This window comes from Bubalus kerabau, chromosome 3 (genome assembly GCF_029407905.1).
Source record: "Bubalus kerabau isolate K-KA32 ecotype Philippines breed swamp buffalo chromosome 3, PCC_UOA_SB_1v2, whole genome shotgun sequence".
NCBI classification, from domain to species: domain Eukaryota; kingdom Metazoa; phylum Chordata; class Mammalia; order Artiodactyla; family Bovidae; genus Bubalus; species Bubalus kerabau.
The window spans coordinates 25,850,555-25,878,389 of NC_073626.1; the positions used below are offsets into that span (position 1 = coordinate 25,850,555).

General features: G+C 36.7%; 1 protein-coding gene across 1 annotated transcript; it reads right to left on the reverse strand.

Moving 5' to 3' along the window:
• Positions 1-6,628: 6,628 nt before the first annotated feature.
• On the reverse strand, positions 6,629-27,326 carry LOC129647205 (butyrophilin subfamily 1 member A1-like). Its single transcript, XM_055574398.1, has 9 exons — positions 27,299-27,326; positions 25,511-25,531; positions 20,924-20,944; positions 19,963-19,983; positions 11,897-11,917; positions 10,738-10,764; positions 10,234-10,260; positions 7,811-7,837; positions 6,629-7,638 (listed from the first exon to the last, which is right to left on the reverse strand). The coding sequence occupies exons 1-9, from the start codon at positions 27,324-27,326 to the stop codon at positions 7,115-7,117; spliced, it is 717 nt and encodes a 238-aa protein (XP_055430373.1). The 3' UTR covers positions 6,629-7,114.
• Between the last annotated feature and the right edge of the window lie 509 nt (positions 27,327-27,835).

Genomic DNA, 27,835 nt, shown 5'->3' on the forward strand with positions numbered 1-27,835 from the left:
TCCTTCCTTCTAACCTGCCTTCTGTTAAAGATTCTGACATTTCTCTTTTTTGGGTATTAGTTCTAGAAGGTCTTGTAGGTCATAGAACTGTTCAACTTCAGCTTCTTCAGCATGAGTGGTAGGGGCATAGGCCCAAATTACTCTGATATTGAATGGTTTGCCTTGAAAACAAACAGAGACAATTCTGTCATTTTTGAGATTGCACCCAAGTACTGGATTTGGACTCATTTTTCAGTGTCATATCTTTTTGTCTTTCCATACTGTTCATGGGTTCTCAAGGCAAGAATAATGAAGTAGTTTGCCATTCCTTTCTCCAGTGTATCATGTTTTGTCAGAACTCTCCACCATGACCTGTCCGTCTTAGGTGGCCCTATACAGCATGGCTCATAGTTTCACTGAATTAAACAAGGCTGTGATCCATGTGATTAGTTTGGTTAGTTTTCTGTGATTGTGGTTTTCCTGATGGATAAGGATAAGAGGCTTGTGGAAACTTCGTGGTGGGGGAGACTGACTGTGGGGGAATCTGAATCTTGTTCTGATGGGTGGGACAGTGCTTAGTAATTCTTTAATCCAATTTTCTGTTGACTGGGCTGTGTTCTCTCCCTGTTGTTTGGCCTGAGGCCAAACTATAGTAGGGTTAATGGTGGTAATGGTGACCTCCTTCAAAAGGATTTATTCAGTGCCCCGACCCCCAGTCAACCCACACCTCCACCAGAGACTCCTGGATACTCACAGGCAAGTCTGACTCAGTCTCTTGGGACACTGCTCCTTTCTCCTGGGTCCTAGTGTGCACAATATTTGGCTTGCGCCTTCCAAGAATCTGTTTCTCCAGTACTGTGGAAGTTCTGTAGTCAAATCCCACTGGCCTCCAAAGTCAAATTCCTTGGGAGTTCTCAGTCCCTTTTTCAGATACCCAGGTTGGAAAATCTGTTGTGGGTCCTACAACTTTCTTAACAGTGTTCTGCAGTTTGTGGGTCATCTGCTCAGTGGTTCTATGGTGGGGCTAATGGCGATCTCCTACAAGAGGGCTTATGCCACATGCTGTGTGTCCCAAATCTGCTGCAGCCAGAGCCCCTGTCCCTGTGGCAGGCCACTGCTGACCCACTCCTTTGCAGGAGACACTCAACACTCAAAGGCAGGTTGGCTCAGTCTCTGTGGGGTCTCTGGATCCTCATGTGCACAAGGATTTCTTTTGAGCCCTCTGAGTGTCTCTGGTGGGTATGGGGTTTGATTCTAAACGTGATTTTGCCCCTCCTACCATCTTATTGGGACTTTTCTTTTGCCCTTGGATGTGGGGTATCTTTTTTTGGTGGGATCCAACATTCTCCATCTGATGGTTGTTCAACAGTGAGTTGCAATTTTGGAACTAACACCAGAATTTTGGAACTAACACCTTCTAGAGATAACACCATAATAAGATGTCATTTTCATCATAGGGGACTAGAATGCAAAAGTAGGAAGTCAAGAGATATCTGGAGTAACAGGCAAGTTTGGCCTTGGAGTACAAAATGAAGCAGGGCAAAGACTAACAGAACTTTGCCAAGGGAACACACTGGTCATAGCAAACACCCTCTTCCAACAACACAAGAGACAACTCTGCACATGGACGTCACCAGATGGTCAATACCAAAATCAGATTGATCATATTCTTTGCAGCCAAAGATAAAGAAGCTGTATACAGTCAGCAAAAACAAGACTGGGAACTGACTGTGGCTCAGATCATGAACTCTTTATTGCAAAATTCAGACTTAAATTGAAGAAAGTAGGGAAAACCACTAGACCATTCAGGCATGACCTAAATCAAATCCCTTATGATTAAGCAGTGTAAGTGACAAATAGATTCAAGGGATTAGATCTGTTAGACAGAGTGCCTGAGAATTATGAATGGAGTTTCATGACATTGTACAGGAGGCAGTGATCAAGAATATCAAGAAAAAGAAATATAAAAAGGCAAAATGGTTGTCTGTGAAGTCCTTCCAAATAGCTAAGAAGAGAAGCTAAAGGTAAAGGAGAAAAAGAAAGATATACCCATCTGAATGCAGAGTTCCAAAAAATACCAAGGAGAGAAATAAGAAAGTCTTCCTAAGAGATCAATGCAAAGAAACAGAGGAAAATAATAGAATGGGAAAGACTAGAGATCTCTTCAAAAAAATTAGAGATACCAAGGGAACATTTCATGCAAAAATCGGCACAATAAAGGACAGAAATAGTAAGGACCTAATAGAAGTGGAATATCTTAAAAAGAGGTGGCAAGAGTGCACTGAAGAATTATACAAAAAAAGATCTTCATGATCCAGATAACCACGATTGTGTGATCACTCACCTAGAGCCAGACATCCTGCAGTGTGAAGTCAAGTGGACCTTAGGAAGCATCACTATAAACAAAGCTAGTGGAGGTTATGGAATTCCAGTTGAGCTATTTCAAATCTTAAAAGATGATGCTGTGAAAGTGCTGCACTCAACATGCCAGCAAATCTGGAAAACTCAGCAGTGGCCACAGGTCTGGAAAAGGTCAGTTTTCATTCCAATCTCAAAGAAAGGAAATGCCAAAGAATGTTCAAACTACCATACAATTGTGCTTATCTCACATGCTAGCAAAGTAATGCTCAAATTCTCCAAGTGAGGCTTCAACACTATGTGAACCAAGAACTTCCAGATATTCAAACTGGTTTTAGAAAAGGCAGAGGAACCATAGATCCAGTTGCCAACATCCATTGGATCATAGAAAAAGCAAGAGAGTTCCAGAAAACATCTAATTCTGCTTTATTGACTATGCCAATAGTCATTAACAAACTGTGTAAAATTCTTCAAGAGATTGGAATACCAGACCACGTTATCCGCCTCCTGAGAAATCTGTATGTAGCTCAAGAAGCAACAATTAGAACCAGACATGGAACAATGGACTGGTTAAATTGGGAGGAGTTCATCAAGACTATATATTGTTGCCCTGCTTATTTAACTTATATGCAGAGTACATCATGCAAAATGCTGGGCTGGATGAAGCACAAGGTGGAATCAAGATTGCAGAGAGAAATAGCAATAACCTCAGATATGCAGATGACACCACCATTATGGCAGCCTACTGATGAAAATAAAAGAGGAGAGTGAAGAAGCTGGCTTAAAACTCAGCATTCAAAAAACTAAGATCATGGTATCTGGTCCCAGCACTTCATCGCAAATAAATGTTGAAACAATGGAAGCAGTGACAGACTTTATTTTCTTGGGCTCCAAATTCACAGCAGAGGGTGCCTGCAGCCATATAATTAAAAGATGCTTGCTCCTTGGAAGAAGAGCTATGACCAGCCTAGACAACATATTAAAAAGCAGAGATAGTACTTTGCTGACAAAGGTCTGTTTAGTCAAAGCTGTGGTTTTTCCAGTAGTCATGTATCAATGTGAGAGTTGAACCACAAAGAAAGCTGAGTGCCAAAGAATTGATGCTTTTGAACTGTGGCAGTGGAGAAGACTCTTGAGAGTCCTTTGGACTGCAGGGATATCAAACCAGTCAATCCTAAAGGAAATCAGTCCTGAATATTCATTAGAAGGAGTGATGCTGAAGCTGAAACTCCAATACTTTGGCCACCTGATGTGAAGAACTGACAGTTCTTGATGTGGAAAAGACTGATGCTGGGAAAGATTGAAGGCAGGAGGAGAAAGGGATGACAGAGGATGAGATGGTTGGATGGCATCACCGACTTGATGGACATGAGTTTGAGCAAGCTCCAGGAATTGGTGATGGACAGAGAAGCCTGGCATGCTGCAGTCCACAGGATCACAAAGAGTTGGACATGACTGAGCTACTGAGCTGACCTGAACTGATTTCTTTTTACCTTTTACAGCTAATGTTTCTTTGAAAGAGTGGTTCACAGTCAGCCTCCTCACTCATCTAATAGCCATTGTTTATAAGATTTCACAATGTTAGCATTCTAATGCCTTTTAATTGAAGAATGAATAAACACAATGTGGTATATCCATACAGTGTTGCTACTGCTGCTGCTGCTAAGTCACTTCAGTCGTGTCCGACTCTGTGTGACCCCATAGAAGGCAGCCAACCAGGCTCCTCCATTCCTGGGATTCTCCAGGCAAGAATACTGAAGTGGGTTGCTGTTTCCTTCTCCAATGCATGCATGCATGCTAAGTCACTTCAGTTGTGTCCGACTCTGTGCGACCCCATGGACAGCAGCCCACCAGGCTCCTCTGTCCACAGGATTCTCTAGGCAAGAATACTGGAGTGGGTTGCCACTTCCTTCTCCAAGATAAATTCTATCAAAAAGGAACAAACCACTGAAATATGCAAAAGAGTGTGTGTCTAAGATATTATGCTAAATGAAAGAAGCTAGACATAAAAGACCATATATTATATGACTGCAACTGTGTATATCCAGAAAAGGCAAATCTATGTATAGAGAAAATAGATTAGTGATCCCTGGGCCTGGGAACAAAGATTATTTGAAAACGAAAGCAAGAGCTCTTTTGGGGAGATGGAATCCTTTACGATTGGATCAATGATGATTGCTGAACTATGTAAATATGTTAAAAATTATTGAGATGATTTTTTGGAATGAATGAACACTTGAATGAATGTATGGTATGCAAATAACACCTCAACAAACCTTTTTCTCAGAATTATCACAGAATTAAGTACCTTGTATGGATTTATCAGAGTTTCAGAATTCTTACTTTATTTAAGGTACATTTTCTCTATGTTGATTTTCAACCATGGCATGAAATTTGTGTAAATGTAGAAATCCTTTGTAATTTCCATAACAAAGTGTTTACTTCTGGATTATTTTTATTAAAGAAAACAAATGAGCATATTTTATCTAACAAAAAATTGGGGCTGGTGCACTGGGATGACCCAGAGGGATGGAATGGGGAGGGAGGAGGGAGGAGGGTTCAGGATGGGGAACACATGTATACCTGTGGCGGATTCATTTTGATATTTGGCAAAACTAATACAGTTATGTAAAGTTTAAAAATAAAATAAAATTAAAAATTAAAAAAATAAAATAAAATTAAAAAAAAGAAAAAAAATAATATGCACACTTTTTCTATGCTTTCTTTAAAATAATAAAGGCTGTCACTGAAAAAAAAAAAAAAGAATTGTATTTGTTTGCTACACCTTCTACTATACCACAACAAAATACCACAAGCTGAGTAGCTTAAATGTTGGAAGTTATTTTAATATAGTTGCGGAGGCCATAAGTCTGAGTTCAAGATGTTGACATGGTGATGCTTCCTCTGAAGGTGCTAGGAAAAGGTTGGTTCCAAGCTTTTTTGTAAACTTCAGGTGGTTTGCCAGCAGTCTTGGACCTTCCTTGCCTTGTGGCAGCAAAACTCCAACCTTCACAAGCTGTTCTTTATGTGCATGTTTATGTCCAAATTTTCCCTTTTCATAAGGACTCCAGTTATGTTGATTTAGGCATCCGTTCTATGCCATCTTAACTAACTATATCTACAATGACCCTATTTCCAAATAAGGTCACACAGTGAGGTATTGGTGGTGAGGATTTGCATATCAAAGAGTATACTAAGAAAATAAAAATGAGGGAAATATAAACAGAGACTTTAGATAAATGTTTTGAGAAGTTTGATTATGAAAGAGAGTCAAAAGAGTTAATAAGAAGATGTAGAGTTGATGGAAAATTGCATTGTTTTGATTTTAAGATGGACAAGATTTAAAATTTTTAAGTTTATGGTAGAAAAACTAGTCGGAACACTGAGAGGAATAATTGATGGACCTTAGTACCATGTAAGATAGTATAAGGTGGAAAGATGGGTAGAGAGGAGAGATAAGTTGGTGTTCCCTGTAAAGGAGGAGGGATATTTCTTTTAATGTAACAGTGAGGAGTAATGTAGAGTTGGGAGATTTTGATAATTTCGCTATATTTGTCATTACAACAATGAGACAATTCCCCTCTGATTGATTCATTTGTTATTATCTTTACTGTTTTTTCAAAATGGAAATACAGTATTATACTGAGAATTAGGTGGGAGTAGAGTTAGAAGTTTTAAAAAGTGGAATTTTTGATGAAATTGACTGGAAAGGCAAGGGACTGTAAATGACTGGAGACACTTGGGAAGATTGCCAGATAGAAGAGTGCCATCAACAGTGCCAGTGCCCAAGTTGTGACAGGTTACTGCACATTTATAGAGTAACCACTCTACTCATCTGTATGGATTTTTATAGCATGTTCAACTTCCAGTATGAGAAGTGAATAATAGATTCATTCATTTTGGGATTTCTTTCCAAGCAGATGTGAAAGGACAATGAGATCAGGAATTTTCACTTATTAGTAAAAGAATACCTAAAATTATTAACCCTGGCATCTAAATAGGAAAGAGAAGGAAGTGAAGTCAGGAAGGTCTGATGAGTCAGGAGAAATTGGGAGATCCTAACTTGACTCATACACTGGAGGAGTAGGAGTTGCTAAGAAATCAAGTACAGGACTTTATGCCTACTATTTCACTTAAATATTCAACTGTGGGTGTCATCTGTTGCCATCCTTAAAGGGAGGGTATACAAACTAGGATTAAATTCAATAATAAATGACAAAAATCCAAAGTATAAAAAGCTTAGAGAGAGAACAGTTTATTTCTCACTGAAGATAATTTAGGAACTGAGTAATAGAATAGTTTCACAAGTTATCAAAAACCTAAGCCATTGTATCTTGTCTGCCATCCATGATCTCTACATGGTCACAGATGTTTCATTAATGATAGATTAATTCAGGCATCATAAAAAGTAAACAATGAGAAAAGCACATAGTTTTCCTTTAAAGAAACATCCCAGAAATTACACAGAAAAATAAATCTATAATGCACTGGTCATCATTTAGTGATATTCAGCTGGTAGTCTAGAAAATTTAATCTTTATACTAGGTTGTCACAGGCAGAGTAATAATAGGAGTTTATAATTAAGGAAGAAGTAAGAAGTGATATGAGAGGCGACAATCAGTCAGTCTCACAGAGCTTCACCTTGAGAATGAACCAATATGCAGGAGGGGGAAAAAATCATTTTGTGGCCAGTGGGGAGAATTATAATGATCACTTGGGCCCAATGTTATACTTTCTCAGGGAGCTGTAGGCACATGAATTACAACATCAGTGTGTTCTACTCCACCTGGACAATGGTCAAGGGGCCAGAGTCAGGGAACCAAAGTCTGAAAAGTGGTCTTAGGACACCATAAAATGTCTGTTTGGAAAATGTGAAAATGTGGGATTCATCTGTCATATTATAAAAAGATACATCTCCAGCCTCATAATCCAGAAATATCCCCACACTAAGGGGTTTTTCTCTTAGAGTAAGATGAGTTTCTGAGATGGTAAGGGCCCAGTAATCCTCCTGGTAGAGCCTAATGGCCCAGAAACCATTCTGTGGGGACATTTGGAAAGTCCCCTTTCTTGATACATTATCCCTACAAACTCCCAGGTCCCAGGAATGCAGTTCCCCAACTTCCACCTCCCAGTAGTATCTCCCTGAACAGATTTGTGGCTGACCCAGCACACAGGGAACGGAGACAAATCTCTGTGTGGAGCTGGGTAGATCTTGCTGTATTTCTTGCAAGGTTACTCCTCTCCCCTCTTCAGTCAGGAGGAGGCTGGGATGAGCAGTGGCTTCATCAAGAATCACATTTACTGCAAAAACAATTAGATCATCATGTTTATGGAAAGAGTCTCAGTAGGCCTGGGCCAGAGGGTCCCCATTCTGTGAGAAATTCTCTGGCCCTGGGAAAATCCAAGTCATCTTCACCCATCTTCCTTTCTTACCCCACAAGGAGCAGGGTCCCCCCTGGACCATCATACTCACCAGCTTGGAACTCTTCTTTCCTCCAATCTGCAAGGAACATATGAATGTGAGAAGCCCCATCTGATAGATAAATACATCCATCTGCTCAGATTATGAGTATAAATTCTCAAGGATTAATTTATAAATGATAATAACCAAAGAAAATATTCTTTGATATACTTGCACCTCTCTTCACAGTCTGTTAAATTATGTCTGGCTTGAAGAATTGATTTCTTCAATCAGCATTCCCATAGGATAAGTGTCCCTAATCTATTTAAGATGTTGGAAAAGAAATAGAGATTATGATATGTCTGACCAAATAAATTCTTTTTGTTGTGGTTTCCTCAGACTTTATAGGAGATGATTTTTTACTTATCCTCAAAGCATGATTTGAGATGTCATTTAAAAAATAATAAAACAAGTAATAAATGTTGGCTAGGATGTGGAGAAAAGGAAACCTTGTAAATGGTTGATGGATGTAAACTGGTGGAAAATAGTATAAAGGCTCCTCAAAACACTAAAAATAGAACTGCCATATGATCCAGCAATTCTACACCTGGGTATATAACCAGAGAAAATGAAAACACAAATTTGAAAAGGTACATGCACCCCATTGTTCATACTACACCTGAATTTAGTATATATATATACTACAAGTGACTAAATATTGTTCCTTTGTGTGTGTATATATATATATATACACACACATACTGATTACTGTTCCTGTGTGTGTGTGTGTGTGTGTATACACATACATGAAATTTTGACATTTGCAACAATATGGATGGACTTGGATGGTATTACTATTAATGAAATAAGTCAGACAGAGGAAGATAAATAGAGTATGTTATCACTTATATGTGGAATCTAAAAAATAAAATAGTGAATGTAACAAAACAGAAACAGACTTACAGATATAGAGAGCAAACATAATTATCAATGGAGAGAGGAAATGGGGGAGGAATAATATTAGGGTTTCAGAGGTACAAACTACTATGTATAAAATAAATAAACCTAAAAGATATATTGTACAGCACGGGGAATATGCTTCTCTGGGCTGGGAAGATCTCCTGGGGAAGGAAATGGCAACCCACTCCAGTACTCTTGCCTGGAGAATCCCATGGACGGAGAAGCCTGCTAGGCTACAGTCCACTGGGTCACAAAGAGTCGGACACGACTGAGTGACTTCTCTTTCTTTCTTTCATGGGAAATATAGCCAATTTTTATAATAATTTAAATGGAGTATAGCCTACAAAATTTTGAAGTCACTATGTTGTACACCTGAAACTAATGTAATATTGTAAGCCAACTATGCCTGGTAGAAAGTGAAGAGGAACTAAAGAGCCTTTTGATGAAAGTGAAAGAGGAGAGTGAAAAAGTTGGCTTAAAGCTCAACATTCAGAAAACTAAGATCATGGCATCTGGTTCCATCACTTCATGGCAGATAGATGGGGAAACAGTGGAAAAAGTGTCTGGCTTTATTTTTCTGGGCTCCAAAATCACTGCAGATGGTGATTGCAGCAATGAAATTAAAAGACGCTTACTCCTTGGAAGGAAAATTACGACCTAACCTAGACAGCATATTAAAAAGCAGAGACAATACTTTGTCAACAAAGGTCTGTCTAGTCAAGGCTACAGTTTTTCTAGTGGTCATGTGTGGATGTGAGAATTGGACTATAAAGAAAGCTGAGCACAGAAAATTGGTGCTTTTGAACTGTGGTGTTGGAGAAGACTCTTGAGAGTCCCTTGAACTGCAAGGAGATCCAACCAGTCCATTCTAAAGGAGATCAGTCCTGGGTGTTCGTTGGAAGGACTGATGTTGAAGATGAAGCTCCAATACTTTGGCCACCTAATACGAAGAGCTGACCAATTGGAAAAGACCCTGATGCTGGGAAAGATTGGGAGCAGGAGGAGAAGGGGAAGACAGAGGATGAGATGGTTGGATGGCATCATCGACTCGATGGACATGGGTTTGGGTGCACTCTGGGAGTTGGTGATGGACAGGGTGGCCTGGAGTGCTGTGATTCATGGGGTCGCAAAGAGTTGGACACAACTGAGTGAGTGACTGAACTGAACTGAACTCTGGGACGACCCAGAGGGATGGTATGGGGAGGGAGGAGGGAGGAGGGTTCAGGATGGGGAACACATGTATACCTGTGGCGGATTCATTTTGATATTTGGCAAAACTAATACAATTTTGTAAAGTTTAAAAATAAAATAAAATTAAAAAACAAACAAAAAAAGAAAATAATAATGGTCAAATTGCTAAATTTAATATTTTAAATACATTATTATTTTTTAAAATACTGAGTAATCTATTGAGTTCATAGAATGCATATTTTGGAGTTTTGTTTGTTTTTTTTGTATTGTTTTGCATACAGTAGGTATTCATTTAAAATATATTTTGCAATAGGACAGTCTTTATCAGAATCCATGTCACTCACCAGGGTATAATGTTGACTCCCTCCAGCCTGCAAAAACCAAAATAGGAAACTTTACTTTTTTTCTTCCATTTTTTTCTCATTGTCTTTTTCATTTCTCCTTGTCTTTGTCATATATTTTCTTCTGCATTCTTTGGACTTCCTTTTTTTATCTTATATTCTCATATTCCATTTTTAGAAAACACAATGATAAAAATGATCAGGTGGAGGGTAGATAGAAACATAGAGCAATAAAAAGTGGGAGGGATGAAGGAGAAGTGGGAAGGAGAGGACATGAAATAAATTAAGGAAGGAAGGGGAGAGAAGGAAAAACATGCTGAATCACTGATGGTTTGTCTTTTGAAAATAATTTATTGAAATTACTAGAATTTAGGAAGATAACATTTCAAATGCTTTTTGCCTACTATAAGCATTTTTTGTTGCATTTCTAAATCCTATTCAATTTCTACAGTGGAAGAATCCGAGATTTAGAAGAATAAAGGTTCTTGGGAAATAAGTTTTACTCACCTAATTTGAACTGAGCCTTCCTCCTATCTGAGAGAAAACAAACAAGTATAAATACACATATATAATGTTAACTAATTAATTTTAAAAAATGTTTTCTTAACATCATAAAAAAGATTCAAGAAAAGTCATACATCTGCACATACATTTGCCAATGCTAGTAGTGTCTGAAAGTTGACAAAGTAATATCCATTTTATTTTTTATTTTTTTAAATATAAATTTATTTATTTTAATTGGAGGTTAATTACTTTACAATATTGTATTGGTTTTGCCATGTCCATTTTAAAAGCAACTAAAGAAATCTCTGAAGCCTACTACATCTAAAAACCTTTCTACAATTTGAAGAATATAATTTGATATGTAGGGATACGAGAGTTTAATAATTCTTATGATATAATACCAAAATAGTATAGGAATAACTTGGAAAATAACTTTAGATTTTAGGTTTACCATGAAGTTTATTTGAGTGAAAAAAAAGTATGTATAAAGACCTTGAAGTATTAATGATTAAAAAGGTAAAAATAAAAATAAAAGAACAACAATAATTATGGTTGGAAAAAAATCCAGCAAAGTCGTGCAAAAAATATTTATACATCTTAAATCACTTGAGAATATAGTCAAGAAAAATGGACTAGTAAGTCTCAAAATTAACTTGACATCAATATATATAGCATAATATACAAAAAAAAAAAAAAAAAAAAAAAGAAACATCTCACTCAGCAACTTTGGAGTTTTAACTTTCCCATATAAACAAGAAGAATATCATGCATAAAACAATGGGCACTCCATATCAGAGCACATGTTGAAGAACCCAAATTAAAAGAAACTTTCTGTCATCATTCTTAGCTTAATCTCCTTTATCTCACCTACTGTAAAGTGAATTACTATAAAATTCCAGTAATCACTTGGGATATATTAATAGAAGAAGCCTAAAAATAAAGCATAGAAAGGAAAGAAAGTGAACAAAAGCTGAGAGAATGAAAAGGGAACTTAACATGGAATGAGTTCAGGAAGCTAAAAAGAAAACAGATAGGGTAATTTGAAATCCACGAGAAGAAAAAGGCAAGACAGGAGTGAGTAAGAGGTAATGAGACAGGAAATGACAGGAAACTTTTTTTCAAAGAAATATATTAGTAAAAAAGAATGTCAGAAAAAAGTTACCAATTTCTTTCTGAAGATCTTCTGAAAAATAAAATGGAAATCTCATGTAAATATCAAGAGAAACCAATATAGAAAATGAAAATGAATAGAAAATTTCCATTGCATAGTAAACTGGAAGGATGAATGTGATTAGAAAAAAAACAAACAAAAACTCCTGGAAAAAAAAAAAAAAAGCCAAGGAAGCATAGTTCTATCTTCAAAAACTGAGAAAGGAAGTGAATTTCCCCAGTTGAATAAATAAAGAAGAATGATTAGGGCAGAGAAGCTAGCGAGGATTTTATCCCATACATACATATTTTATGAACAATATTAAGGACATTCAGAATTGAAGATTTGGACAAAATCCATATTTAATAAAGGAATAAAATAATTCCATAACAAATGTTATCTCCATAGTAGTATGTTGAAACTGATTTTGAATTTTGCAAGTCTTTCTATATCAGATTAAACCAGTTGTCTTTAAGTGAAACAATTTGTGAATTGTAGTCAACAAACACTAAGTCCTGAGAATATCTTTTTAGAAGATGTCATAGGCATTAAGAAAGCAAATGACTATAATGTTTGAGTACAATCTTTGGTGACTGCAGCCATGAAATTAAAATCTGCTTATTTGCTCCTTGGAAGAAAAGCTATGACCAACCTAGCTGGCACATTAAAAAGCAGAGACATTAATTTGCCATCAAAGGTATGACTAGTCAAAGCTATGGTTTTTCCAATAGTCATGTATGGATGTGAGAGTTGGACTATAAAGAAAGCTGAGGCTGAAGAATTGATGCTTTTGAACTGTGGTGCTGGAAAAAACTCTTGAGAGTCCCCTGGGCTGCAAGGAGATCCAACCAGTCCATCTTAAAGGAAATCAGTACTGAATATTCATTGGAAGGACTGATGCTGAAGCTGAAACTCCAATACTTTGGCCACCTGATGGGAAGAACTGACTGTTTGGAAAAGACCCTGATGCTGGGTAAGATTGAAGGCGGGAGGAGAAGGAGATGACAGAGGATGAGATGGTTGGATGGCATCACCGACTCAATGGACATGAGTTTGAGCAAGCTGTGGGAGTTGGTGATGGATAGGGAAGCTTGACGTGCTGCAGTCCATGTGGTCACAAGGTCTGACACAACTGAGTGACTGAACTGAACTGACATCTTTCCTGAAGTCTGATGGTTTCTATTTACATTGAATAATAGTGCAATGAAATTTAATTGAGTTGTCAGTTGAGAGAACTTTTAAAATTAGATTTGATAAACTCACTCTCAATTTTATCATGTACCTCAGAAGAAGTTCAAAGAATTGAAGTTAGGACTGTAATGAAACTTCCATTTCTATTAACTTACATATAAGTACACCATTTATCAGCACATAAATATTTTATAAGCAAGCAGAAAATTAATGAAATAAATTAATGTTTATTTTAGATTCATGTATTTGAAGGCACTTTTAATAAAATATGAGTTAATGGAGATAAAGTAATGCTAATATTACATGAGAAAAATGTTAGAAGATCATTCTTTAAGCAGTTTCTTTTTAATCTTATTCCTATAATGCGACTCTAGGCTTTATGGGATTTCCCTGGTGGTTCAGATGATAAATAATTGCATGCAATGAAGGAGACCCAGGTTTGATCCCTGGGTGGGTAAGATTCCCTGGAGATGGGAATGGCTACCCATTCCAGTATTGTTGCCTGGAGAATTCCAAGGACAGAGAAGACTGGTGGGCTTATAGTCCATGGGGTCGTAAAGAGTGAGACATGACTGAATGAATAACACTTTCACTTCACTTTCAGGTTTTATTAAAGTCCTTTAAAAAGCTTACATATACATTTCAAGAGATGAGCTCTTGTCTAGAATTCATGTGTTGTAAAAAGTATCTTGGACATTCTTGCATGTTATAAGTTTTAAGCTTTTATATAATATTTACATAAAAGTAGAGGACTTCCCTGGTGGCTCAGTAGTAAAGAATCTGCTGCAGAAGATTCTCTCCCTGAAGAAGAAAATGGCAACCCTATCCAGTATTCTTCCCTGGAGAAATCTATGGACAGAAGAGGGGTTGCAAAAGAGTTGGACACAACTTAGAGACTAAACAACAACGATGACATAAAAGTACATACGTGCTTTTCCTACATTTTTGAAGAAACCTCTTTGGTGGTATTAATTCCACTGCTTCCTCCTTTCCCCATTATTCTTGTATTCTCTAGACTTAACCATCTATTAATACTCATTCATGTCTCTCAAGTTATAACCTTCTTGAATTTTTATGCCTTCTAACCCAATTTTCCTCATGGGAAAAATGAGGATATTGCTATACAATTACAGTGAAGAAAATCTTATAATTTCTATACAATGAAATGAAAGGAAGGGAAATAAAATATTAAAAGGCAGGTGAAGTAGGCTCTAATAATATTACCTGAGCTTATCTTGGATAAAGGTAGCACAAAAGTTTTCTAAAAAATACCATAAACTTCTAAAGTATATTATTAATAAAAATTTATTTTACAGAAAAGATCTGTATACATAGATTGGAATGGCAGGATAAATTATGCCAACGATAATGGTGAAAACTGAATAACAAATGAAGATGTGAAACTTCAGTTGGAATCACAGGATCATCAGAAAAAAAATCATTTAACACATATGTAGATTGGAATTGCAGAAAATGTTCTTTGATAATTGAAGAAATAAGTACAAGGAGATCAAACCAGTCAATCCTAAAGGAAATCAACCCTGAATATTCATTGGAAGGACTGATGCTGAAGCTGAAGCTCAAATACTTTGGTCACGTGATGCATAGAGCTGACTCATTGGAAAAGACCCTGATGCTGGGAAAGGTTAGAGGCAAAAGGAGAAGGGGATGACAGAGGATGAGATGGTTAGATAGCATCGTTAACTCAATGCACATGATTTGAGCAAACTCAAGGTGATAGTGGAAGATAGGGGAGACTGGCATGCTGTAGTCCATGAAGTCACAAGGAATCAGACATGATTTAGCATCTGAACAACAAGAGGTGACATAATGACTAGATAACAGAGTAAACTACATAAATGGGATTAACCTTTTCATTGTTCATACTTAGCAGAAAATAAAAAAAAGAAAGAATCAATTCATTTAAAAGCAAGTCACTATGTCAGGAAGGAAAAGGACAAAAATTTGAAACACATCCATAGTTTTCAAAAGGACTCCTATCTCTGACAAGTTGAAACTACAGGGTTCAAAGCCCATCTCAAAGGCCAATAAAAGGCAATAGTGTTTTACATGACCCCCATCGCTTACATAAAAGAAGGTACTAAGACAGGAAACAAAACCTAAGAGGAGATATCATAAGATTTGTTGGGATAAATCATATCAATCATTCATCTTGAACTGAACTGTCACCTTTTTAAGAAAAAAATGCAGAAAGATTGCTTACAAGATGGTGGAGTAGAAAAACCTTGAACTCCTCTCCTCTCATGAGCACATCAAAACCACAACTATCTTCTAAACAACCATCAATAAAAGGCATTGGGACTTACCAAACAGATTTTCTATAACTAAAAACACAAAGAAGAAATCACAATGAGATGGTAGGAGGGGCACACTTGTGATATAATCGAGTCCAAAATCCCCTGAGTGGGTGACCCAAAACTAGAGAATGGTTGTATTGCACAGGTTTTCCCACAAGAGTGAGAGTTCTGAATCCCATGTCTCTGCAGCCTGGGGGTTTGGTATCAGGAAGAGGAGCCCCCAAATTACTTGACTTTGAAGGCCAGTGGGGCTTAAATTGCAGGGGCTCCACAGGACTGGGGGACAAGAGGCTTCATTCTTAAAGGGTGCACACAAAATCTCAAATGTACCAGTACTGAGGGCACAGTAACTTCATAGGAGCCTGGGCCAGACTTACCTGCTGGTCTTGGAAGTTCTCCTGGGAACATAAGGGGGGCACAGCTGTAGCTTACTCTGGGGAATAGACACAGCGGTGGATATATTGGGGAGTATTCATGTGCATGAACTCTCACTGGAGGTTGACATCTTGCTTAGGTCATTAACACCAAGTTCTGGCCCCACCCAACAGTTGGTAGGAGCCAGTTCTGGGATGCTTCAGGCCAAACAACCAACTGGGGGAAATACAGCCCCACCAATCAGCAGACAGGCTGTCCAAAGATTTCTTAAGCCCACAGCCACCTCTAGACACACCCCTTGACATGGCCCTACCCACCAGAGGGCCAGGACCTAGCTCTACTCATCAGTGGTCAGGCATTGGCTCCTCCTGCCAGAAAGCCTACACAAACCTCTAGACCAGACTCATCTACCAGGGAGCAGATGTCAGAAGCAAGAAAACCACAATCCCACAGTCAGTGGAACTGAGCCTGCAATATACACTACCATGTGAAGAGCCGACTCTGGGAAAGGACCCTGATGCTGGGAAAATTTGAGGGCAGAGGAGAAGGGGGCAACAGAAGATGAGATGGTTGGATGCATCACTGACTCAATGGACATAAGTTTGAGCAAACTCTGGGAGATAGTGAAGGACAGGGAAGCCTGACAAGTCTGCCATTCATGGAATTGCAAAGAGTTGGACACAACTGAGTGACTGAACGACAAATGTGTAAAATAGCTGGTGAGAAGTTGCTGTGCAACACAGGGAGCCCAGCCTGGCACTCTGTGATGATCTAGAGGGATGAAATGGGGGGAGGGGAGGGGACGGATGCTCAAGAGGTAGGTGATATATGTATAGTTATGGCTTATTAGCTTTGCTGTATAGCAGAAACCAACACAACCTTGTAAAGCAATTTTCTCCCATTAAATAATAAAAACAAACAAACAAACAGATCAGACCTTACCCTGGGAGCAGCTGATCCCTGACCCTTGAGTGGTGCAAGGGGAGTGCACTACTGGGACACCTAAGACATCCCCTACAGAGGGTCACTTCTCCAAGGTCGAGGAATGTAGCTAACCTCTGAGTGTGTGTGTGTTTGTTGCTCAGTTATGTCCAATTCTAACATACAGAAAAACACAAACAGAACTTCAGATAAGATGAAGCAGCAGAGGTAAATGTTCCAGATGTAGGAACAAGAAAGAAATGCAAATATGCAGATCACACTAGACAGGCGCTCAAAAAATGATAGGGAATTGCATGGTAAAAGCACTCATCTATCCAAAACTATCTGCAGCAGTAGTCATATGTGTTAAATATTTCAACACAGACCATTAGAGTGAAATGGCTTTAATATTTTGATAACTTATATAAGCAAAACCTAAGCTAGAAAAGGTATGGAACTAACAGAAGCAGAAGAGATTAAGGAGAGGTGGCAAGAATACACAGAATTATACAAAAAAGATCTTAATGACCTAGATAACCACGATGGTGTGATCACTGACCTAGAGCCAGACATCCTGGAGTGTGAAGCCAAGTGGGCCTTAGGAAGCATCACTATGAACAAAGCTAGTGGAGGTGATGGAATTGCAGCTGAGCTATTTCAAATCTTGAAAGATGATGCTGTGAAAGTGCTGCACTCAATATGCCAGCAAATTTGGAAAACTCAGCAGTGGCCACAGGACTGGAAAAGGTGTTTTCATTCCAATCCCAAAGAAAGGCAATGCCAAAGAATGCTCAAACTACCACATTTGCACTCATCTCACACACTAGCAAAGTAATTCTCAAAATTTTTCAAGCGAGGCTTTACCAATATGTGAACTAAGAATATCCAGATGTTCAAGCTGGTTTTAGAAAAGGCAGAGGAACCAGATATCAAATTGCCATCATCCACTGGATCATAGAAAAAGCAAGAGAGTTCCAGAAAACATCTACTTCTGCTTCATTGACTATGCCAAAGATTTTGGCTGTGTGGATCACAACAAACTGTGGAAAATTCTTCAAGAGATTGGAATACCAGACCATGTTATCTGCCTCCTGAGAAATCTGTATGCAGGTCAAGAAGCAACAGTTAGAACTGAAATGGAACAATGGACTGGTTCCAAATTGGGAAAGGAGTTCATCAAGCCTGTATATTGTCACCCTGCCTCTTTAGCTTGTATGCAGAGTACATCATGCAAAATGCTGGGCTGGATAAAGCACAAGCTGGGATCAAGATTACTGGGAGAAATATCAATAACCTCAAATATGCAGATGACACTACTCTTATGGCACAAATTGAAGAGGAACTAAAGAGCTTCTTGTTGAAAGTGAAAGACGAAAGTGAAAAATCTGGCTTAAAACTCAGCTTTCAAAAAAAGATCATGGCATTCAGTCCCATCACTTCATGGCAAATAGATGGGGAAATAGTGACTTTATTTTCTTGGGCTCCAAAATCACTGCAGATGGCAACTGAAGCCAAGAAATTAAAGGACACATGCTTCTTGGAAGAAAAGCTATGACCAACCTAGACAGCATCTTAAAAAGCAGAGACATTACTTTGCCTACAAAAGTCTGTCTAGTCAAAGTTATGGTTCTTCCAGTAGTCATGTGTGGATGTGAGAGTTGAACCATAAAGAAAGCTGAGCACCAAAGAAATGATGCTTTTGAACTGTGGTGTTGGAGAAGACTCTTGAGAGTCCCTTGGACTGCAAGGAGATCCAACCAGTCAAACCTAAAGGAAATCATCCCTGAATGTTCATTGGAAGGACTGATGCTGAAGCTGAAGCTCAAATATTTTGGCCACCTGATGAGAAGAAGTGACTTATTAGAAAAGACCCTGATGCTGGACAAGATTGAATATAGGAGGAGAAGGGGATGACAGATGATGAGATGGTTGGATGGCATCACTGACTCAATGGACATGAATTTGAGCAAGCTCTGGGGGTTGGTGATGGACAGGGAAGTCTTGTGTGCTGCAGTTTATGGGGTTACAAAGAGTCGGACACGACTAAGTGACTAAACCGAGCTGAAGCCAGAGTCAATGCCCTTCAATCCAAGAAAATGGAACTTAACAACAGCCAATCACAGTCAAATAAGCTTTCATAAATAAGGCAACAGTTTAAGCTATGACCAGTAAAATAATTGCTTTGCTTCTGCATTATTTTCTCTATAAAGAGCTTGCCCCTGGTTTCTTTTGGTAGAGCACACTTAACCACTTTCAGTTTAGTGCTGCCAATTTGAATTGATGTTTACTCAGGTAAACCCTTGAAAATGATATTGTGCCTCAGGTTATCTTTTAGTATATGAAAACTAGTGTGTGCATTAAAGAGACATATTCTTAAATTCAATTCCCTCTAAAAACAAAAATATATTTGAATGTCTTTAGAAAAAGAGGTTATAAAACATGATAATTACATTAGTGTTTCACTAAAAAATCTTTTGGAAATATCTCAGGAATCATGCTTCATATGTGATTCACACACAAAATTCAAAATTGAGAGATGTGTTATATTTGAACTTTCCTTAAAATTAAAATCCTCCTATAAGTATTTGAAAGGAATTACAGTTTGTTGATCTGATAATAAAAATGAAAAAGGTGAAGAAAAATTTTTGTGGTTGAAAAGTTAAAAAATCTAAGAATACTTAAGTAAAATAATATATACCAGGAAACTCTGGGGTAATATGTTCAGTGTAGTGTAAGAATGAATTTTGACCAAGGAATTATATCTGAATTCACACAGTAGTTGAAAGAAGAATATAGAAGGAAACTTTAATCAGCAAGTTTGGAGACTTCCTCTCATCTCCTAAAGTATGAAAAAGTATCAATTTCATAGTAATAGGCCTTCAGATTTAGAATATAGATGTCCAAATTTTGGGTATTTTCAAGAAATACATATATAGTGTAGAAACCATGTGCCTATCAGCCTAAGCTCCTACATTGCATAAATTTCATAGAGAAACTTTTGCAAGTTTCTAGAAACAGAAGAGGCCAGTGCATGTGGGGGAAGATCAGGTATGAAATTAAAAAAGAAGAAATAGGAAGAATGAAGGTAGGGAAACAAAATGAATAGCACTTAGTATGAACAAAGTTTATAATGCAAAATTCATGTGGAAACAGGAGACATCCAGGGTGAGCCAAAAGGTGACATGTTTATAAAAAGGCATGGAATAGAAAGATATCAAGAAAGCAGTTATTTAAAAGTGTTTTAGGAAGATGTGGATGTTAGAGAAAATTTACCTGATTTTTTCTGAAGTTCTTCTGAAAAAAAAAGGAAAGATCACTGTAAATTTTGGGAGAAAGAAATATGAATAAAATGCACATTTATTGAAAGGATGTGTTTAATATTAAACCTATAATGACTTATGTAAACGCATGCATATGCATGAATACATGCGTGCATGCACACACACATGTGAACACACATGCACACACACACATAGACACACATACACTTGGCTGAAAGCTCCCTTTTGTGCCAAGAATATTCTTCAAAAGATGGAGAAGGAGGAAATGAATGAATTTTCTGAATTGAAAACAAGCTGGAATTTTTGTTCTGATCATTATACAATTTTTCTTGATCACTTTTAAAATTATATGGATGTTTACAGAAGTTCTTAGTGCTTAATAAGTTCTTTGCTCTTAATTATATGTCAGTTATAATTACAGGGTTAAGTTTATGGATGCCTTTATTCACAAAATTTTTTCAACCAATTAAAGCATCATCTTATTTTATGCTTTTGATTTTAACTCATACCTAAATGCAACTTATCTTAAAAATAGTCAGATGAAAGAAATGGAAATAAGGTTTTAAATGACAGTGAAGGCGGTTATAAATCAAAAGACATAAAGTTCAGATCAGAAACCTTAAAAAATACCAAAATATTACAGATAAATTGTTACTAAAATTTACTCAGCAGAAAGAAAATACATGCAGAGTTTGCAGTAACAGGAAAAATCAGTAATAATGAAACAGATACATAAGAAATGATGAAGAAGCATTACCTTTCAAATACTGTATCTGAATTACAGGTGAAGAGAGTTAATTTTATTTGAAAAAATAAAATAATAAAAAGCATGAACATGTAAAACTATATGTATATTGGCATTGAGGAAGATAATTATTGAAGTTGAAGACAAAGGTAAAATAAGCAGGAAAACATTGCCTAGGCATGAAGTGAAATATATTAAAGGCATTTACCATTTTCCTGTTTATATTTATCTGAAAAATAGAAGAAAGAAAAACCAATTCATTAAAAATGAAAACACAGTATCAGAGAGAAAAGAGTAGAATAATTTGAAATCCTATGAGCTTTACTTCTTTAAAAAAATTGATTGTTATTTCTAAAATATTGGAACTAAAATTTTTGAAAGACCATCTAACCAATGAAAGGCAATGCTGTTTTCCATACAAACCCTTAGTGCAAAAGGAATTAAGAAATGAAACCATGACTGAAAAAAAATGAGACTTCCTCTAGGATAAATAATGTCAATCATCCTTCATTGGGCTATCTCCTCTTTTTCAGACTAAAATACCATATTAACATACACAAATATGACATAGGAACTTAAAATGTAATGAAAAGCCTATAGAAAATGTACTCATTAGTCAAAACTGCATCTGTTGTAGTAATTACATGAAACCTGCTACATGCGTTAAAGATATAAGTTCCCAAACTATATTCAACCTGTAAACAGAAATATAATTTAAAATTTGGAAAAGAAAGATGCTGAACTTTTAGTGATTATATTGATGTTTTATGAAAAAATCTTTCAGAATCATGTTAAGAAAATAGCTTTTTGTGTCATTCACAAAGAATTTTGAATTGAAGACACATGAAATTTTCTTGATATAATATCCTTCTACAAACATTTAATAGGTATTGCAGTTCATAGAATTAATAACTGTGTGACCGAAAGTGCAAAAGAATAAGAACATTTATTATAGTTGGGAAAACAGCCAGAAAAAATTGTGTAAAATATTTGTATGACTGAGAACACTTGAGTAATATAATCAAGGGCAGTGAAAGAGTGAGATCCAAGGTCATAGGTGACCTGTGAATGACAGTGGAATTTATACAGTCTTTGACAGGATAATGCAGGAAGAAACTTCACTCATGAAATCTGGAATCTTCTTTTATCTTGGGAAAATATCAGTTGTACAGTAATGGCCTCTTGAACTTGGAATATGTGCAGTGACCCTAAGTTAATGGATGTTTTCAAAACAGTATGTACAGACTGGAACTCATACATCTGTTGGCCTAATCAATCCCCTTATCTCACAAAACTAATAAAGGATCTATGGCAAGTCAGTGGAAGACAGGAGAAGCCAATGTTTCTAGAAAGGGGCAGTATGGAATGAAGAAAAACAAAAGAATGAGGAAATGATAGAAAGTGGGAAAATGGAAATGGACAGTATTTAATGTAGGAGAAGTCCATAAACAAACACAAACCCTGAAAAAGGAGCAGTAGACATACAAAAGAAGAATGAACCAATAGATCACATTTTGTAAAAAGTCATGGAATGTTAAAAATATCAAGAAAGCAGTCATTTAAAAAGGACAATGGAATAAAAAGTTATCAGAGATAATTTACCCAATTTTTTCTGAAGTTCTTCTGAAAAACAGAATGGAGAGAACAATGTAAATAACATAGGAAACAAAATCAAATAAAATTCAAATTTATTGAAAAATATCCATGTATTAAATGTGAGAATTGGACTAAATGTGAGAGTTGGACTATAATGATTTGAGATTTGGACTATAAAGAAAACTGAGTGCTGAAGAATTGATGCTTTTGAACTGTGGTGTTGGAGAAGACTTTTGAAAGTTCCTTGGACAGCAAGGAAATCCAACCAGTCAATCCTAAAGGAAATCAATCCTGAATATTCATTGGAAGGACTGATGCTGAAGCTGAAACTCCAATGCTTTGGCCACCTGATGCGAAGAATTGTCTCATTTGACAATACCCTGATGCTGGGAAAGATTGAAGGTGGGAGAAGAAGGGGATGACAGAGGATGAGATGGCTGGATGGTATCACTGACTCGATGGACATGAATTTGAGTAAACTCTGGGAGTTGGTGATGGATAGGGAAGCCTGGCGTGCTGCAGTCCATGGGGTGGCAAAGAGTCGGACACGACTGAGAGACTGAACTGAAAGTGAAAGTTGTTCAGTTGTGTCCGACTGTTTGCAACCCCATGGACATAGTCCATGTAAATCTCCAGGCCAGAATACTGGAGTGGGTAGCCTTTCTTTTCTCCAGAGGATCTTCCCAAACCAGGGATTGAACCCAGGTCTCCTGCACTGTACGTGGATTCTTTACCAGCTTAGCCACAAGGGAAGTCCAGAACTGAACTGAACTGAAAGTTAAATGTATCAGAATACAGATAAACACACACATATGTGTGCCTGCACACATTTGTGAACCAACAGTGGTTGAAGGATCACTTGTGTCCAGAAAATATATTTCAAATGTTAAAGGGGGGAAAGGACTGAATTTAGTGAATTGAGATTAAAAAAAAATTCAGGGGCACATTAGTTCTGCTGTTTACCTTATAAAAATACTATTGATCTGGTTTTAGCCTTATTTAGGCTTTTATTGGAGAAGGCAATGGCACCCCACTCCAGTACTTATGCCTAGAAAATCCCATGGACGGAGGAGCCTGGTAGGCTGCAGTCCATGGGGTCACTAGAGTTGGACACAATTGAGCAACTTCACTTTCACTTTTCACTTTCATGCATTGGAGAAGAAAATGGCAACCCACTCCAGTGTTCTTGCCTGGAGAATCCCAGGGATGGGGGAGCCTGATGGGCTGTCATCTATGGGGTCGCACAGAGTCGGACACAACTGAAGCGACTTAGCAGCAGCAGCAGCAGGCTTTTATTATTCAATTGTTAACTTTATACATTTTTTGACTTCCATGAAATATATGTATAAGTCATTCTGGTTATTGCAGTAGCTTTGTCATGTATAGTCACCAAAAGTCACTGTTCTAGTATAGTGAAACACTATTCCAGAAGGAGATCTGTGTTAGGTTTCTAGGAGTCTCTATTCATAACATTTTCATGAACCCATTAATATTGAATTTGTTTTGTGCAAGTTTCTATTTTAGCATGTACTTGAATGAAGCTTATCTTATCTAAATCACATTAATAGAAGATGAATGCTGTGTTAGATGACAGTGAAAGGGGTTCTTGAATTATTTTGGGATACACCTATACATTAGCCATTCTAAAAATGATGAAACATCAAAGACATATTATTAATAAAATTTACTTGACAAAAGTATTTGTCTACAAGTGTTGAAATGCAGGACAATTCAGAGTAATAATAATACAGGAAAGTGAATTAAAAAGAGGAATGGCATACTCAAAATAATGAGACAAAATCATGTCAAAATATACAGATACAGGAATAGAAGGTGATGATCATTGATACTTAAAGACAGGTGCAAAATACACATGAAAGCATGACTAGGCACACATTACTAGGACTTGTCTTTTTTCTGTTTACACTTATATAAAAAGAAAAACAATCAATCTACATTCAAAATGAGGATACATATCAGTAAGTGAAGAGGATAAAAATTTGAAACACTTCCATAATTTTCTCTACAGTTCAAACTGACCAATAATTCTAAGAACTGGAATCAGAAGATTCCAAAGCCACCTCACCAATCAGAGGCAATATTCTTTTACTTCCATATGGAGCTTGGTGCACAAGAGCTAAACAGAAAACTGATCATGAGAGGAAGTTGATATAACTTTGTTGGATAAACAATATCAATCCGTGGTCTTTTAGAGGCACTTCTTTCATTTTAAAACAGAGTACAAATACACAAAACACAAAGACAGGTTGTTAAGAGAGATGAGGAAGAAAATAGTAAAAGCATCCCTCTGACCAAATCTGTTTATCAAGTAGATGTATTTTAAATCTATTCAGTCTGACAAAAAAATTGAAAAATACCATTAGAAATGGAGAATGTTAAACTTTAAATGATTATATTTGTATTATATTATAAAAATTTTTGGAAAAATTCCAGTCTTTGTGTCATTGACCTATACCATTCTCAATTGAGAGATTAATCAATGAACTTTCCTTAATATATGAAAGTTTTTCTTTTTAACATTTAAAAGGAATTGAAATTTTCAGAATTCATAATTGTGTTAATAAAAGTATAAGCAAAATTCATTTTGATTTAAAAGAAAAAAGATAGGAAAGATTATGTAAAATATTTGTATACCTGAGAACACTTGAATAACATATTCACAGGCCATGTAAGACTAAGCCTCCAGTTCACATTTGACCAATGAATGGGAGTAAAACTATATTTAGCTAATAAGGGTTCTTGTTAAAGTTTGGTGAGTAATTAATTGCATCTTAATTGGCTCTCATAGTTCTTATATAAAACAGAAGTCCTAAATTAGTGGGCAGTGTCCATAAAATATATATAGAATAGAAACCATGTGAATATCAGCCTAATTTCTTTCATCTCTCCAACTTAATAATGTAATAAATATGACAAGTCTCTGGAAGAACACAAGATCAATGTTTATAGGGAGGTACAGATATTGAATGAAAAAGAAGGATTGAGAATGAATGAAAAGTATAGAAATAGAAATGAAGAGAACATAATGTGAGAGAAGACCATGAGCAGAAATAAGTGAATGGGACATGTAGACATCCAGAAGAATGAGCCACTGGAAACCATATAGGTAAATGGAACTCTAAAGACACCAAAAAAGCAGTCATTTATATGGTTATGGGAAATGTCAGAGAAAATTTACCAATTTTTTGGGGAAGATCTTCTGAAAAATAAAATACAAAGATAAATGTAAATATCATGGGAAGTAGATGTGAAGAAAATTAAATGCATTGAAAATTCTAAATATAAGCCCCAAATTAAACCTATTAACATGCAAAAGCACACACACACACTTACTCACATACACACTACCTCACACATAAGTACCAACAGAGGAGGAAATCCCACCTCTGCCCACAGAATATTTTACAAAAAATCAAACTAGAAATGGAGTGAAATTACTGAAAGAGAAAACTTTTTAGAAATATTAGTTGTGGTGGTTACCTCTTAAAATATGCTATTGACATTTTGGGGCATTATTTAGGCTTTTACCGATGGACAGGGAGGCCTGGCGTGCTGCAGTTCATGGGGTCGCAAAGAGTCGGACACGACTGAGTGACTGAACTGAACTGAACTCAGCTGAGGCTTTTATTATTTGATTTGTTAGCTTTGGTAAGTTCTTGTGTTGTGCTGTGCTCAGTTTCGTTCCACACTTTGCAACCCCAGGGATTGCCAGGCTCCTTTGTTCATAGAATTTCCCAGGCAAGAATACTGGAGTGGTTTTGCCATTTCCTTCTCCAGGGGATCTTCCTGGCCCAGGGATCAAACCAGAGTCTCTTGTATCTCCTGAACTGGCAGGTGAATTCTTTACCAGTAGTGTCTCCTGAAAAGCCCCAACCCATGGACATATATAGCCTTGTTACATGAAAGGAAGGAAATTGAAATATTAAGTGGCAGTGATGGCAGTTCCAAATCAGATGGCCTCAAGTTATCTTGAATAAAGTTTAATATCAGAAAGTTTAAAAATACAGACATATATTTTAATGCAGGAGGCCCAGGTTCAATCTCTGGGTCAGGAAGATCCCCTGGTGAAGTAAATGGCAACCCACTCCATATTCTTGCCTGGAGAATTCCATGGACAGAGGAACCTAGTGGGCTACAGTCCATGGGGTCGCAAAGAGTCAGACATGACTAAGTGAATAACACATACACACAGAATAAGGACTAAATTTCCTAATATCCTGCTACCTTAACCAATGTAACTGTGTATTATCAGCAACATGTAGATATTTAACATACTTGATGAGTTTAAGATTTTCCAGTCAGTATTTCTTTGATGCTCAATCTCTAAAATCATTGTGAAGTGGGATCTTATTTAAGTTGAAACCTGTGTCCTCTTCAAAGGACCCCAGAAGCCTAATGCAGCTTCCTTGCTGTTCATTTAACAAGATATTCCAAGTAAGTTTGACATTTTCTACCTGATCTGGAAATGGCTATTTTTTTCCAAGACACTTTACATTCTTTTAGTGAGAAATTGTTTAGAGAAATCACAATCTTGGAAATGGGAACAGGAATTTCTGGGAAGTTGATCATAGTATCCAGACCTATTCAGTGAAACAGATATATGTGTATATATGAAATAATAATACATCATTGGAACTTGCCTTTTCCCTGTTCTTTCTTGTCTGAAAAATAAAAATAAGAAAGAATTAACATTCAAAATGAAAGTACAATATCAGGAAGAGATGAGTATAAAATTTTTAGAAGCATTGAGTTTACTCTGTAGTTTAAGCTCACTAATATTTCTGGGAATTGGAACCACAAGTTTCCTAAAGCCATCAAACCAATCACAGACAGCGTTGCTGTACAACTTTCACCCACTGTGCAAAGCAGTTAAGATAGGCGGTGACACCTTGAGAGAAAGTAGACATGACTTCCTCTGGGATATATACACACACACATATAATCAATCATTATTCTTTCAACAGACCTTCTTTTTCAGAATAAAGTGCAAGCATGTTCACATACAAGACAGATACTTAAAAAGTGATGAGGCAGCATATAATATAAACATTCATCTGACCAAAACTGTATCTGTAGCAGTAGTTATATGAAGCCTGCCACATACATGAAAGAAGTATATTCCTAAATTCCATTCAACCTGGAAACATAAAAGCAATTTTAAAATTAATGAGGGCAATAACCTTACAGAAGTATTCTAGGATAATAGCTTTTTAAGTAATAGGTCTATATTATCAAGAAATGTATTAAAAATATAAATTGCTTCTACATCCATAAAAGAATTTTATATGGTATAGTTAACTTCTATGCCAAAAAAATGCAAAAATATAAGGAGAATGACTATAGTTGGTAGAAAAAATGTGAGTAAGAATTGTGTAAAATATCTGTATACTTGTGAACATTTGGGTAAAAAGATTGATTGCAGTGGAAGACAGCTTCATGCTTACAAATGGCCATTAAATAAAATCAGAATTTACACATTTTTGATAGAACAATTGGGGATATT